The following is a 15,253-nucleotide window of genomic DNA, read 5'->3' as shown; positions in this document are numbered from 1 at the left end:
TGCTGTTTCCCACTGTTCCCATCGAGCACACTGATTTTTTTCATATTGTGACTCCTGAATTCAGAAAAATCTGCTGCCACATGCCCTGCCGTTTGTCACCTCTCATCTCCTCCATCTGGGCTGATCTCACCTCAGCTGGGACACCCTCCTCTGTTGAATGTAGGTCTAAAGTGGGGATGGTTTTGTTTAGAACGTACCTGCACCAGCTCCGGGGTATTTTTAATGGAAACGAGCTCACTGTACTCAGAAATCACAGATTGGTGGAGGTGATCACATTCAAAACCAGTTCTTACAGTTGAAGAACAACAATAATCAGCAAATTGGCGACCTTGCTCTGAGACTTTGCAACCCCTGCTGTGGAAGCTTTTGCTGACCCCCTCCCCCACATACCCCAGAAACATAACCCTCCCCCTTTGCAGCTCACCATTTTACCAAGTGACCACTTCTCTTCTAGTACTTGTAACTTTTTTTTTTTTTTTTGGCATTTTGGGCTGCTGTCTAGCAGCAGTGAGCTGTTGAGGGCAAGAACCATGTCTTTATGCTCCAAGTTCCTAACTTACTAGGTGCCCAATAGATACTGGAAGAATTAATGAGATTGTGAATGAATGAATAGATGAAAAGCTCTAGAGCAGATGCCCTTGCTGCTTTTTAGCTTCAGCATCATCAAAGGACCTCCCCCCCATCTTTTCCTTTCTGACTTCTGTCACTCTGTGCAGGCCCTTGGACCTCACAGCTGGGTTTGTGCTGAAGGTGTCTGCCTGGTTTGTCACGTTCAGTGTTTCCTCCGCAAAATCATCTCTCATAGTGCTGCCCAATTGATTTTCCAGAAAAAAACCCATTTCTTTCATATTGTTCTCCTGCTCAAAAATGGAATGATTTCCCATTGCCTGTTGGATAAAGCTCAGAACTCCTTAGCCTGGCACTCAGTACTGACTATAGCTTGTCCTTGACATTCCTTTAAAAATTGTTTTAATTGTAAAGATTCCAAACATGTTGAAAAATATAACAGATACTCATTTTCCTGCCACTGAGATTAAAGAAATATTAGCATTTTTGCCATTTATTTTCTTACATAAATAAACAAACATTACAAATACAGGTAGACCTCCCACTCCTATCCTCCCCACTCTCTCTGTATTAAAAATAATCATTCCCCTTTTTAACTTTCTCTCTCGCAATTCACCGTGTGAACCATTTGGTCCAGTTGGATTCATCTTCTGCCTGAAATTGCATTCTTCCTCCTTTTTTCTTTGAGGCCCAGTTCATTTTCCACCTCTTTCAGTAAGCTTTCCCACCAATCCCCTGGTTTCTTAATTGCTGTGAAGTTATTGTCTCCATTGCTCACCTGGAGACAATATTCTGCCTGTGACAGTTTTTATGCAGCAGTTTGATCCTGGCGTTGGGTTTTTATTCCCCTTATATTAATTTTTTCATCTTGCTCTATATTATAGTTGGTTGTCCGCATGAACTTCTTCTCCATTAGATAACAATGTTGAGAATAAGATCTGAGTCTTAGTTTCGTTCTTTCATTCACTCTGCAGATACTGACTGAGGGCCTAAGCTCCAGGAATTGTTTTAAGCACTGAAGATACAGGAGTGAACACAATAGACACTTGCTGCAATTGTGGAACTTATATTCCAATGGGGGGAGAGAGAAATTATGTGAATAAATGAATATGCCAAGGTGAATAATGCTAAAGAGAAAAAAGAAGCAGGGGAAAGCCTCAAGAGTAAGGGAATTCTATTTTAGACGTGCTGTAAATATATGTGTCTCCTATATGCTTCACCTCGTTGCCAAGCACAGAAAGTGCGCAGGACATATTGGTTGAATTGCACAGTAGACCCAAGTAGGTAATATTTGATTATTGCCTGTGAAACACCACTCTGTGTAGACCATCCTTCTTGAAAGGTAGTTACAGGAGTCTAAATTTTCATCCTTTGCTGCCAGGGAGCACATCTGTGTTGTTCCTTCACCCTATCCGTAGATGTCTGGAAATGATAACAGATTTTAATACTACCTAAGTAGAGCATAATTAGGGAGGGGAAATCTGCTTCCCAGTAGCATATTGATTTCACTGTCAAATGCAACCAATTTGGCATCATCTTTCCTGCTGTTCTTCTTTAGCCATTGGGCTGATGGAAGGTTCATGTTTCGCGGTGTTCCTATATGTGGTGGTATTGAACTATGATACCAAGAAGACCAATGTCCTCTTTCTAATTCTTCTAGCCTCCAGGAAAGGATAAAATCCCTCAACTTGTCACTTAAAGAAATCACGGCTAAGGTAAGTACCTTTATATGCTCATTTTCTATCTCTGATGTTTTCTTTTGACTTAATTTCATATCTAGCTCACAGAACACCTGGGCTCTGGAAGCAATGTAGACTTTGCAAGGCTATTCTACAGGCCAAGCGAAGAACCAAAGAGCCAGGGCGAGGACTGCTCCTATGGTGGAGGTCCCAACTTGTGGTCCCCCAGGAATTGATTGGTTTGGCCTTTGCTTCTGAAGGAGCTGTCGATGTGGGGTGGAGATGACTGTGCTGTGCACAACCAAATGTCTTTGCTTAAAAAGGCTTTCAGGTTGGGAGTAATCTGAGAAATTAATTACTTTTCTTCCTAAGAGGGCAGGGTTCAGGTTCAAACATACGGAAATGGTACAACAGCTGTTTTATTTATTTATTTATTTATTTAATTTTTATTTGTTTTTTTGTGAGGAAGATTGGCCCCGAGCTAACATCTGTGCCCATCTTCCTCATATTTTGTATGTGGGACACTACCACAGCATGGCTTGATGAGCAGTGTGTAGGTCCGCACCCAGTATCCAAACCCACGAACCCCAGGCTGCCGAAGCAGAGCGTGTAAACTTAACCACTATGCCACCTGGCTGGCCCCAGGTGATGGTTTTTTGTGTTTTAAAGTTGACTTTGGAATGATTTTGCCTATTTTATCTGTCATTTATACTTGGTATCAGGACCTTGGTTTGTGTAGAGATAGAGCACTCTTTCAATATTCCCTGGAAGCACATAGTCAATTCAATTAAATAGGCAATGTTGTAGTTAATTAGGATAACCACAGTTTACAAAATAAAACCACTCCCTACAGAGATAGTTCTACCTGACCAAGTTATTGACAAACTGTGTAGTAGGATCCATTACTCTGAGAATTATTACGAAATGTGTGGCAGAGAACTAGGTATGAATCATTAATTATTTGCGTTAGGTCTGGGAACCAGGGGTGGTTATAAAATGATCAAAATGTAAAAAGAACAGGTTTCTGAGCAGAAAGCAAAGCAGAGGAGAGTCCATTGCCCTGGAAGGAATCTTTTCTTGTTCTCAGTGTCCAGGGAAAGAGATCAGGAAGACCTGCTGTGGTCTTACGGATCACCACAGCTAAGCTTAGACTGGAGATGTGTTGTTGGCAAAAATGTCCACAGTTCCTCTGACCTTTTTTCCAGTTTTTGTGTCTAATTCATTTCTGAAAACAACGTTAAATGATTTTGCTAAAAATCACACGGCAGCAGTTTGATGGGCAATAATGCCCTGCATAAAAGGAGAGCTTCCTGTTAGGATTAAGTCTTGCTCATAAGATGGCATGGGGGCCAGGGACCCAGGAATGCTTGAAACCTCCTCTGCCTTCCTGGAGAGCTTCCCACAAACGTTCACCTGAAGAAGAAGAGCAGGATGAGACTCAAGGTGCTGCTTTACTTGGAGCAGTGTGAGGACCTGAGTCCCAGGAGGGAATCTGGTAAAGGACTTTTATCTTAGGCTCCCATGCAGGGCAGGGCTGAGACCTTTCCCTTGCCCAACTGTAGGGACAGGGGAGATGGATTTGGTTTACCAGTTTTGTTATACGAATCAGGAGAGGGAGTATTAGAGAGGAGATGTGAATTTCTTTCTTGTAAGTCACAGTGATGTCGCCCAGTAGTATCCATGGCCCTATCCATGTCTGCACTGTGACCTCCAGGCGGAGCCACTAGGGAGGTGAGGAGAGGCCAAAGCGTCCTGGATAGGGGAGGTGGTAGAAGTATTCCTTCTCCTGTATTTTCTACTGTAAATATGTGCCATTTATCAGTGTGTCCTAATTTCTGTATAGAATTAAAAGGTGGAAAGACTTTTGAGTTTGGGTTTATTGATTATCAGAAATACTGTGTGTGTCGTATGAGTGAGTTTGTATCCCAGAAGTGAGTATGCAGGTGTCCATATTACATAATACAGATGGTGTTTTTATGTGTGTGTTTTATATGACATTTAATATTGTGTACACACATATACACTTATGCACATGACACTGGGATTTGCTGATAATCTCCAGCTACTGTTAAAGCTGTTGGATTTGCCCAAATGCCAAAAGTGGTTAGCTTTGTTTGCGTACCTTCTCTAATGCATTTACAAAAACTTATAATTCCCTTCTTTTTCCATGAGATTAAGGAATTCATAGCTAAGATTTTAAAATGTAAATGTAAAAGCTCCATTTGATAATGAGTTCCTCAGGGTCTAATTTTATTTGAAAATAAAAAGTAGATGCAGATTTTCTGGGGCGTGTGTGTGTGTGTATAGATGGGTATGTATGTGTGCACATCCATGAATGTGTGTGTATATGGGGGGCACATATTAGTCTACAAAGGATTAAAGTGAAACTGGCCGGTCACAAAAAACAACTTTCTGCTTTGGACTTGATTGACTGGTGACCTTGAGGTAAAAGTTGCAGCTTGGCAGTTTTCTTTTTTTAGTGTATTAGATATATAGATCTGATATTCTTTCCACTCCTCCCTCAAAGAGAGATGGAACCTTCCTTCTACTCATTACATTTCTTTGACTCTTATGGGGTTACCCAAACCAAAGGTAATTGAGGGATAAATGAAATGGAAGAAATAGTTGGAAATAAATGGGATATCTGGAGATTGGTAGATATTAGATTGCATCCAGCGATGCCTGAAAGAATGTACGTTGCAATTTAATAAGAAGATTTAGAGAGGTTGTTTCATATTAATAGTGACAGCTTGAACGATAGATTTGCTCAACAAAGGAGAAACTGACCCAATTATGATTAAGAGATACTGTTAACTGATATCAGAAATACAGGACATGCATTGGTTGAGACATAAGAATTATGGCTGGTGTTATGGAGTTAACAGAAGTGTTCTCAGACTTCCGATGACATTCTTAGATGAATGGGAGGGGACATGCCAGTCATCGGGCATTGAGCCAACTTGAGACAGTGCTAGTGGGAAGGTGTCCAGAGTCTCTTCCTTCTAACTCCCAGTTCTGACTTCCTGAGAAACATCATGACTGTTGAAAGGGTCTTGGAATTAATCACTTTGGACGTGTAGCTGCTCAGCAATGCTGGTGTAAGCTTTGGTTTAGAGGCCACTACACTGTCACCTTCATCCAGAGAGTGAGTTTTATAAAGAGATTTGGGAAATTACAGCTGCTTAATGGAAAAGCACATGTTTAAGGCCCTGGAAGAAACGGCATAGCATTTTAGGCAGGATGGGTGAGGTCTGCTTTGATTCTAAAAACAATCTCAATTTCAGTGTGAGATAAGCAAAACATTTCAAGCTGATGGTAGCTAGCAAGATCTAGATTCTTCAGGGGAAATTAAAGTTTATATATTTTCTTGGCTAGGTGAACCCATCTGGAATCTTAGACTTTTAGCAAAAAAAGAGGGATGCTTCCAGGTAACATCCTTTGTGGATCACTCCAAAATGTTTCCACAGATATATTCATTCTTATTCAACTGTGCTGTATGCTTTTGTTGAACTGGAAGGTTTTCTAGGTAGCCCGTTAATCTGAGTATAGATATCAACTGAATATGTGGTTTTAGCTTTAAACAAAAGAAAAAATTTGTGATGTTTTAGTTTCAAAGTGAAAGATATCCTAAGACAATTCAAAAAAAGAAACTGAAATTTAAGATTTTTGCTATTTTTGTAAAAGCGAAGAAAAATGTAAGAAGTGTTTGGAATATCCCGGAAAAATGAATGATAAAACTTGCAAACCTCACTGAGATCTACTTGTCTATTTTTCAAATCTGACTTGCCAGCAAGTGTTTACCCTCAAAGTTTCATTAGACAGCATCCAGGAGTAATTCAACCTCATCTGCCGCTCTGCCTTCGATCTCAGCGGCTGTGCACCTTATTTACTGCCTATTACGTACCAGACACAGAGCCAAGTCCCTGCTCACATTGAGCTTGTGTCCTAGTGGAGGCAGACAACAGAAAAGCAAAGGAATAAAAACAAATAGTGTAGAGTGACCTCAGCATCATGGCGGAGTGAGCTTCCCCCATTGAACTCTCCCCCTCTAAGACACAACAGAAAGGACATTCATATTCCAACAGAAGCTATTCACACAACACAGGGGACGTCTGAGGCACACAGGCAGCCATACACCCGAGGAGAGAGGTGCTGGAATCCCCAGAGGAAGTGGAAGGAGGTAAGAGGAGCTCCTTTCCTTCCCCAAGGACTGTGACCCAGAGACTGAGACCATGAGGCTCCCAGAGGAGGGGGAGGGGTGGCTGGCCACGTGAAAACCGGCGCTCTCCAAGACCCCTCACAGCCTGAGGGGATCCCCCTATGGAGGGAGCAGAAGTGTTGGGAGGGTAGTTTCAACAAAGCTAGCCCCTCAAGAGAGCAGAGAGTGACAGCGAGGTGAGAAACCTCTGAGATTGGGGAGATGAAAGTAAGCGCCCCTCCCCCACCCGGCCCGCCCTACTGGCTCCTCAGCTCAGCCCCGTCCCCAGAGGCAGCGGCCCCCAGGTGCCCGGGCCGACGAGCACCGAGGCGAGCATTTGCCCCCGCACCAGAGGCAGCAGCAGCTCAGGCCCCACCGCACCACAGCCCCAGCTGCTCAGGCTGGACCAATCCACGGCCCCAGCTTCCCCAGTTCGCCTGTGTCACGGCCCCAGCTCCTTTGGCTGGACCATGCCCCACCCCCAGCTCCTTCAGCTTGACCCCTCCCCCCGCCCCCCAGCTCCAGTGGCTTCAACTTGGCCTGTGCTCAGGCTCCAGCTGACTTGGCACCAGCAACTTCAGCCCACCGCACTCCAGTTCCAGCCTCTTTGGCCCAGAGGTGCTCCAGCTCCTCCTTCTTTGGCCCAGCGCACTCCAGCTCCTCATTCTGTGGCCCAGTGCACTCCAGTTCCAGCTTCTTTGGCCCAGTGGTGCTCTATCTCTTCCTTCTTCGGCCCAGTGCACTCCAGTTCCAGCCTCTTTGGCCCAGTGACGCTCTAGCTCTTCCTTCTTCGGCTCAGCACCCTCCAGTTCCAGCTTCTTTGGCCCAGCTGCACTCCAGCTCCTCCTCCTTCTTCGGCTCAGTGCACTCAAGTTCCAGCTTCTTCTGCCCAGCGGCACTCCAGGCCCTGCTTCTTTGGCCCAGCGGCACTTCAGCTGCTGCTGCTTCAACCCACCCACACCTGAGTCCCACCTGCTTCGGCCTAGCTGTGCTCCAGTCTCAGCTGTTCCCGTGCTCCAGCTCCAGCTGTTCCCACACGTCCCCCCTAGCAGCCTCCACTCAGCCACACCTCACATCAGCCAGGGACGGATGAGGTGCCCACGGATTGAGGCGGGCCAGAATACACAGCCCTTGACCCCCACCCACCGGCAGCAAGAGGAAACTGTGACCATATATTTTCACAATGAGGAAAAGTAACCCAACACCGACAGGCACCATGCAAAAATATATTAAATCTCCAGACCAAAAGGAAAATGACAAGCACCCAGAAGTCAACCCGGAAAGCACAGAATGTATAACCTTAATGACAGAGAATTCAAAATAGCCATCATAAAAAAGCTTAATGAAATACAAGAAAACACAGACAGACAATTCAATGAAATCAGGAGTTTCTTCACAAAAGAGATTGAAACTGTAAAAAAAAAACCAACCAGAAATCTTAGAGATGAAAAACACAATAGAGGAGACAAAGACAAATCTGGAAGCCTTAAGCATCAGAGCCAACAATATGGAGGAAAGAATTAGCAATATTGAGGGCAGCAATGCAGAAATGCTCCACATGGAAGAGGAAGGAGAACTAAGGCTAAAAAGAAATGAAGAAACTCCGAGAAATATCTGACTCAATTAGGAAATCCAACATAAGGATTATAGGTATTCCAGAGGGAGAAGAGAGGGAAAAAGGAGCAGAGAACTTGTTCAAAGAAATAATATCTGAGAACTTCCCAAACCTGGGGAAGGTGGTGGAAATACCAGTGAATGAAATAAATAGATGTCCTAAATATATCAACATGAAAAGACCCTCTCCAAGGCATATAGTAGTAAAGCCGGCAAAAGTCAACAACAAAGAGAAAATATTAACGGCAGCTAGACAAAAAAAAAATAACATACAAAGGATTTCCTATCAGGCTGTCAGCCGATTTCTTGACAGAGACTGTACAGGCTAGGAGAGAGTGGAACGATATATTTAAAATTCTGAAGGACAAAATCTTTCAGCCAAGAATACTCTATCCAGGAAAAATATCCTTCAGATATGATGGAGAAATAAACTATCCCAGATAAACAAAAGCTAAGGGAGTTCATTGCCACAAGACCCCCACTACGAGAAGTGCTCAAGAAGGCCCTCATCCCTGAGGAAAAAAAGAGAAAGGGGATTCAAAGTTTTGAACAAGGAGGAAAATAGGTCAATAAAACCAGAAAAATTGCAGTCCTCTACCAAAATAGATTAGCAAACACTTAAATATAAAACCAAAGATCAAGGGAAGGTAGGCACCAAGCATAAATATAACCTCATCATGTTAAACACGAACTCACAACACAAGAAGGAATAAGATGTGACAACAATAACTTAGAAGGGGAAGAGGAAAGGGATTGAATCGACTTAGTCTAAGGGAATAAGAGGCCATGAAAAAATGGACTATCACATCCACGAGATTTTTTATACAAACTTCATGGTAACCACTAACCAAATAATCAGAACAGAATCACACACAATAAAGAAAGAGAAAACTAAGAGAACCCCCATACAGAACTACTAAACTAAATTGGTAGTCCAAAACACACGGGACGAGAAACAAAAGAAATACAAAAGAACTGGAAAAAGAGCGATAAAATAACAACAACAAGCCCCCATATATCAATAATTATCCTAAATGTAAATGGACTGAACTCTCCAATCAAAAGACACAGATTGGTGGGATGGATAAAAAAACAAGACCCAACAATATGTGTTTCCTCCAGGGAACACATCTCAGCTCTAAAGACAAACACAGGCTCAGAGTGAAAGGATGGAAGATAATACTCCAAGCTAATGGCAAACAAAAGAAAGCAGGTGTTGCCATACTTATATCAGACAAAGTTGACTTCAAGATAAAACAGGTAATGAGGGACAAAGAGGGGCAATATATAATGATAAAAGGGACACTCCACCAAGAAGACATATCACTTTTAAATATATATGCACCCACTACAGGAGCACCAAGGTACATAAAACAACTATTAACAAACCTAAAAGGAGATATTAACAACAGCACAATAGTAGTAGGGTTAACACCCCACTTTCATCAATGGACAGATCATCCAGACAGAAAATAAATAAGGAAATAATCAACCTAAATGAACAACTAGATGAGATGGACTTAATAGACATATACAGAGCACTCCATCCAAACACAGCAGATTACACGTTCTTCTCAAGTGCTCATGGAACATTCTCAAGAACAGACCATATGTTGGGAAACAAGGCATGCTTATATAAATTTAAGAAGATTTAAATCATAACAAGCATCTTCTCAGACCATAATGCCGTGAAGTTGGAAATCAACGACAAGGAAAAAAAACCAGGAAGTGACAAAGCTGTGGAGACTCAACAACATGCTACTAAACAACCAATGGATCATTGATGAAATTAAAGGAGAAATCAAAGCATATAGGGAGACAAATGAAAATGAAAATACACCGTACCAACTCATATGGGATGCAGCAAAAGCGGTCCTGAGAGGGAAACTCAGTAATACAGACCCAGCTTAACAAACAAGAAAAAGCCCAAATAAGCAACCTCAAACTACACCTAACAGAATTAGAAAAAGAAGAACAAACAAAGCTTAAAGTCAGCAGAAGGAGAGAAATAATAAAAATCAGAGCAGAAATAAATGAAATTGAAATTAAAAAAAAAAAACAGTAGAAAGGATCAATGAAACAAAGAGCTGGTTCTTTGAGAAGAAAAACAAAATTGACAAACTCTTAGCCAGACTCACCAAGAAAAAAAGAGAGAAGACTCAAATAAATAAAATTAGAAATGAGAAAGGAGAAATTACAACAGATAGCACAGAAATACAAAAGATTGTAAGAGAATACTATGAAAAACTATATGCCAACAAATTGGACAATCTAGAAGAAATGGATAAATTCCTAGACTCATACAATCTCCCGAAACTGAATCAAGAAGAAATAGTTAAGCTGAATAGACCAATCACAAGTAAAGAGATTGAAACAGTAATCAAAAACTTCCCAAAAAATAAAAGTCCAGGACCAGATGGCTTCTCTGGAGAATTTTACCAAACATTCAAAGAAGACTTAATACGTATCCTTCTCAAACTATTCCAAAAAATAGAGGAAGATGGAACACTTCCCAACACATTCTACGAGGCCAACATCACTCTGATACCAAAGCCAGGCAAAGACAATACTAAGAAGGAAAACTACAGACCAATATCCCTGATGAACATAGATGCAAAAATGCTCAACAAAATATTGGCAAACCAAATACAGCAATACATTAAAAAGATCATACACCATGATCAAGTGGGATTTATACCAGGGACACAGGGATGGTTCAACATCTCCAGATCAATGTGATACACCACATTAATAAACCGAGGCATAAAAACCATATGATCATCTCAATAGATGCGGAGAAGGCTTTTGACAAGATCCAACATCCATTTATGATAAAAACTCTCAACAAAATGGGTATGGAAGGAAAGTACCTTAACATAATAAAGGCCATATATGACAAACCCACAGCCAGCATCATACTCAATGGGGAAAAATTGAAATCCATCCCTCTGAGAACAGGGACAAGACAAGGGTGCCCACTCTCATCACTCTTATTTAACACAGTACTGGAGGTTCTGGCCAGAGCAATTTGGCAAGAAAAAGGAATAAAAGGAATCCAAATAGGCAATGAAGAAGTGAAACTCTCGCTGTTTGCAGATGACATGATCTTATATATAGAAAACCCTAAAGAATCCATTGGAAAACTATTAGAAATAATCAACAACTACAGCCACGTGGCAGGGTACAAAATCAACTTACAGAAATCAGTTGCATTTCTATATACCAACAACGAACTAACAGAAAGAGAACTCAAGAATACAAACCCATTTACAATTGCAACAATAAGAATAAAATATCTAGGAGTAAATTTAACCAAGGAAGTGAAAGACCTATGCAATGAAAACTATAAGACATTACTGAGTGAAATCAATGACGACATAAAGAAATGGAAAAAGATTCCATGCACTTGGATTGGAAGAATAAACATTGTTAAAATGTCCATACTACCTAAAGCAATCTACAGATTCAATGCAATCCCAATCAGAATCCTAAGGACGTTCTTCACAGAAATAGAACAAAGAATACTAGCATTTATATGGGGCACCAAAACACCCCGTACAGCTAAAGCAATCCTGAAAAAGAAGAACAAGCCTGAAGGAATTATAATCCCTGACTTCAAAACATACTACAAAGCAATGGTAATTAAAACAGCATGGTACTGGTACAAAAACAGACACACAGATCAATGGAAAAGAATTGAAAGTCCAGAAATAAAACCTCGTATCTATGGGCAGCTAATCTTTGACAAAGAAGCTAAAGACATACAGTGGAGAAAGGAAAGTCTCTTCAATAAATGGTGCTGGGAAAACTGGACAGCCACACGCAAAAGAATGAAAGTAGACCATCTTCTTTCGCCATACACAAAAATTAACTCAAAATGGATCAAAGACCTGAAGGTGAGACCTGAAACTATAAAACTCCTGGAGGAAAGTATAGGTAGTACACTACTCGTCATCGGCCATAAAGGGATCTTTTTGAATTCCATGTCTACTCAGACAAGGGAAACAAAAGAAAAAATAAACAAGTGGGACTTCATCAGGTTAAAGAGCTTCTACAAGGCAAATGAAACCAGGATCAAAATGAATAGGGAACCCACCAGCTGGGAAAAAATATTTGCAAACCGCATGTCTGACAAGGGATTAATCTCCATAATATATAAGGAACTCACACAACTCGATAACAAAAAAAACAAACAACCCAATCCAAAAATGGGCAGAGGAAATGAACAGACACTTCTCCAAAGAAGATATACAGATGGCCAATAGACACATGAAAAGATGCTCAACATCACTAATTATCAGGGAAATGCAAATCAAAACCACACTAAGATATCATCTTACACCCGTTAGAATGGCTATAATCACCAAGACGAAAAGCAGCAAATGCTGGAGAGGCTGTAGAGAAAGGGGAACCCTAATCCACTGCTGGTGGGAATGCAAACTGGTGCAGCCTCTATGGAAAACAGGATGGAGATTCCTCAAAAAATTTAAAGTAGAAATACCTTATGATCCAGCTATCTCACTACTGGGTATCTACCCAACAAACCTGAAATCAACAATCCAAAGAGGCTTATGCACCCCTATGTTCATTGCAGCATTATTCACTATAGCCAAGACATGGAAGCAACCCAAGTGTCCCTCGACTGATGATTGGATAAAGAAGATGTGGTATATATATACCATGGAATACTACTCAGCCATAAAAAAAGACAAAATCGTCCCATTTGCAACAACATGGATGGACCTGGAGGGTATTATGTTAAGTGAAATAAGCCAGAGAGAGAAAGACAAATAGTGCATGATTTCACTCATATGTGGAAGATAAACCAACACATGGACAGATAGAACTGTTTGGTGGTTACCAGGGACTAGGGGGGTGGGGGTGGGCACAAGGGGTGGAGGGATGCACTTATATAGTGACTGATAAACAATAATGTACAACAAAAATAAAAGAAAAAAAATCACGTACTACCTAAAATATACAATTTTTATTTGTCAATTATACCTCAATAAAGCTGGAAAAAAATAAATGCACCAATTAAAAGATAATAGATAAATAGCATGAAATGAAAAAAAAATAACAATTCCTAGGCCCCACCCCAAATCAGTCAAATTAGAATCTCTGGCAGTGGGACCCAGGCCCTAGAATTTTTAAAGTTTCCTAGGTGGTTCCAATGTGACCCACAGTTGAGACTTCCTGGTCTAAATGAAGAGTCTTCAGATTTTTGCTCGTATTTCCGATAAAACAATTTTTTAAAACTATGTGCCTCAATTCATATTTTTAAATTGGCATCCAAAATTTTTCATCATAACTTTAAATAGTTGCAATGGACATAATTTCTTGCAAGGAGTAAATATTGACATTTAAAATAAAACTGTTGTATCACTCATTTATCACCCACTATCATCCATTTTTAAAAGTACATGAATAAATTCTTAAACCTCAAAACAAACAAGCAAACAAACAGTGTATCAGCTGGAGAGGACGCGATGGAAGAACATTGAGCAAGGTAAAGGCAGAAGGGGAGAGTGGGCCGAGGGGGTTGCTACTGTATGTACGTGATCAGCAGGCCTTTCTGCCCAGGTGACGTTTGAGCAGAGCCCTGAGGGGGTGAGTGGGCTAAGCCACCTGGGGCAAGAGTGTTTCAGAAGAAGGGAGTCAGAGTGCAAAGGCGGGAGCAGGCACAGTGCTAATGTTGTTTTAGTTTGTGGTTGTGCCCTTTTGTGTTAGCTCCTGTCCGTTTCGTGTTTGGGTGTGGGGGAATGCATAGGACCAATGCTTGGAATATGCCAATGTCACTTTATTGGTCCTTCCTTCCTTCTTTCTTTTTTGTCTTTCTTTTTGCATTGTTTGCTTCTTAAGAACTCCCCTCCACTTACTCTTTATCACCCCTCTTAATTACTTATAAACCCAGAAATCTCTGACCTGGCTGCTCTGTTGCCTTCCAATTTTTTTTTTTTTTTAGGTGAGGAAGATCGGCCCTGAGCCAACATCTGCCAATCCTCCTCTTTTTGCTGAGGAAGACTGGCCCTGGGCTAACATCCGTGCCCATCTTCCTCCACTTTATATGGGACGCTGCCACAGCGTGGCTTGCCAAGTGGTGCGTTGCTGCACACCCAGGATCTGAACCGGCGAACCCTGGGCCGCCGCAGAGAAGCGCGCGCACTTAACCACTTGCTCCACCGGGTCGGCCCCTACCTTCCAATTTTTACCTGAATAAATGAGGATTTGTGGCTGTTTCTCTCCCTCTAGGTGGGTGTGAGTGAGAGACTCTGCAGCACTCTGAGGAAGAAAGTTAACGATATCGAAACCCAACTCCCAGCACTGCTTGAAGCCAAAATGCTTGCAGCATCAGGTAACTGGAAATAGAGGAGACATTGAAGCAGTTGGAGTGGACTGATGACAACCACCACCACATCCATGTTCTCTCCTTGATGAACATTCAACTATTCCTTATGTCATACTCAGACATCTCAGAGCTTTCCTGGGGACTTTCACTAAAACCCATGGAATAAATGGGCAGTGTCTCCTTATAAAGTGATGGATAAGGCTTTTAAAAATACCTATGTACACACAATATAAAATAAATTATTTTTGTAGGTACCCTATTTTGGACTTACAGTTCCTATTTCTTTAAGAGTTTAGAGGTTAGATGTACTCTGTATGCCATATAATTCTAGCCGATATTTATATAGCATTGTGTATCTGTAGATGCTCAAGGAGGATTATTGGATGTGACCAACCCTTCCTCCAGGGGGAAGGAATGATAGCATGAGACAAGCTGGTGTACTCATTTTAGCAATCTAGTCATAGGTTATAGATATTTGGAGCATTTTCCATGGATCATAATCCCTCCTTAATCTGGTAATTATTAAGGGGTATATTTTTCCATTAATCTGTAGGTTGAAAATACGAGTCTCTGAAAATAGTATCTTATTCTTCATTTGAACAGTGCTTTTAAACATTCCTCAGCATTTGTTACTTTATTTTATTTTCACAACAGCTATATTAGGAAGGTGGGAGAGCTGCTGTGATCCCACGAACCGATGGGGAGATCGAGGCCCTGGGGTACGTCCTTTGGTTGAGTTCACTCAGTTAGCTGAGTGGTGGCAGGTCGGGGTGTGATAGAGTCCAGGTGTGATACCTGGATTTTTAGCTCAGTTATGAGATGACATCCTTGAAGATTCTCTGAGTT

The 15,253-nt window shown here is 41.4% G+C and overlaps 1 protein-coding gene across 1 annotated transcript in view; it reads left to right on the top strand.

Annotated features, from left to right (window-relative positions):
• Nucleotides 1–15,253, top strand: part of DISC1 (DISC1 scaffold protein) — a 345,468-nt gene that overhangs the window by 120,286 nt on the left and 209,929 nt on the right. Inside the window, exons 7-8 of the mRNA XM_014788932.2 lie at nt 2,228–2,282; nt 14,311–14,413. Of these exons, the coding sequence (XP_014644418.2) occupies nt 2,228–2,282; nt 14,311–14,413 (158 nt within the window). The remainder of the gene's footprint in view (nt 1–2,227; nt 2,283–14,310; nt 14,414–15,253) is intronic.

This window comes from Ceratotherium simum, chromosome 6 (genome assembly GCF_057802395.1).
Source record: "Ceratotherium simum simum isolate JZ-2026a chromosome 6, ASM5780239v1, whole genome shotgun sequence".
Taxonomy (NCBI): domain Eukaryota; kingdom Metazoa; phylum Chordata; class Mammalia; order Perissodactyla; family Rhinocerotidae; genus Ceratotherium; species Ceratotherium simum.
The sequence above is the reverse complement of the archived record's forward strand: the minus strand, read 5'-3'. Positions and strand labels throughout refer to the sequence as shown.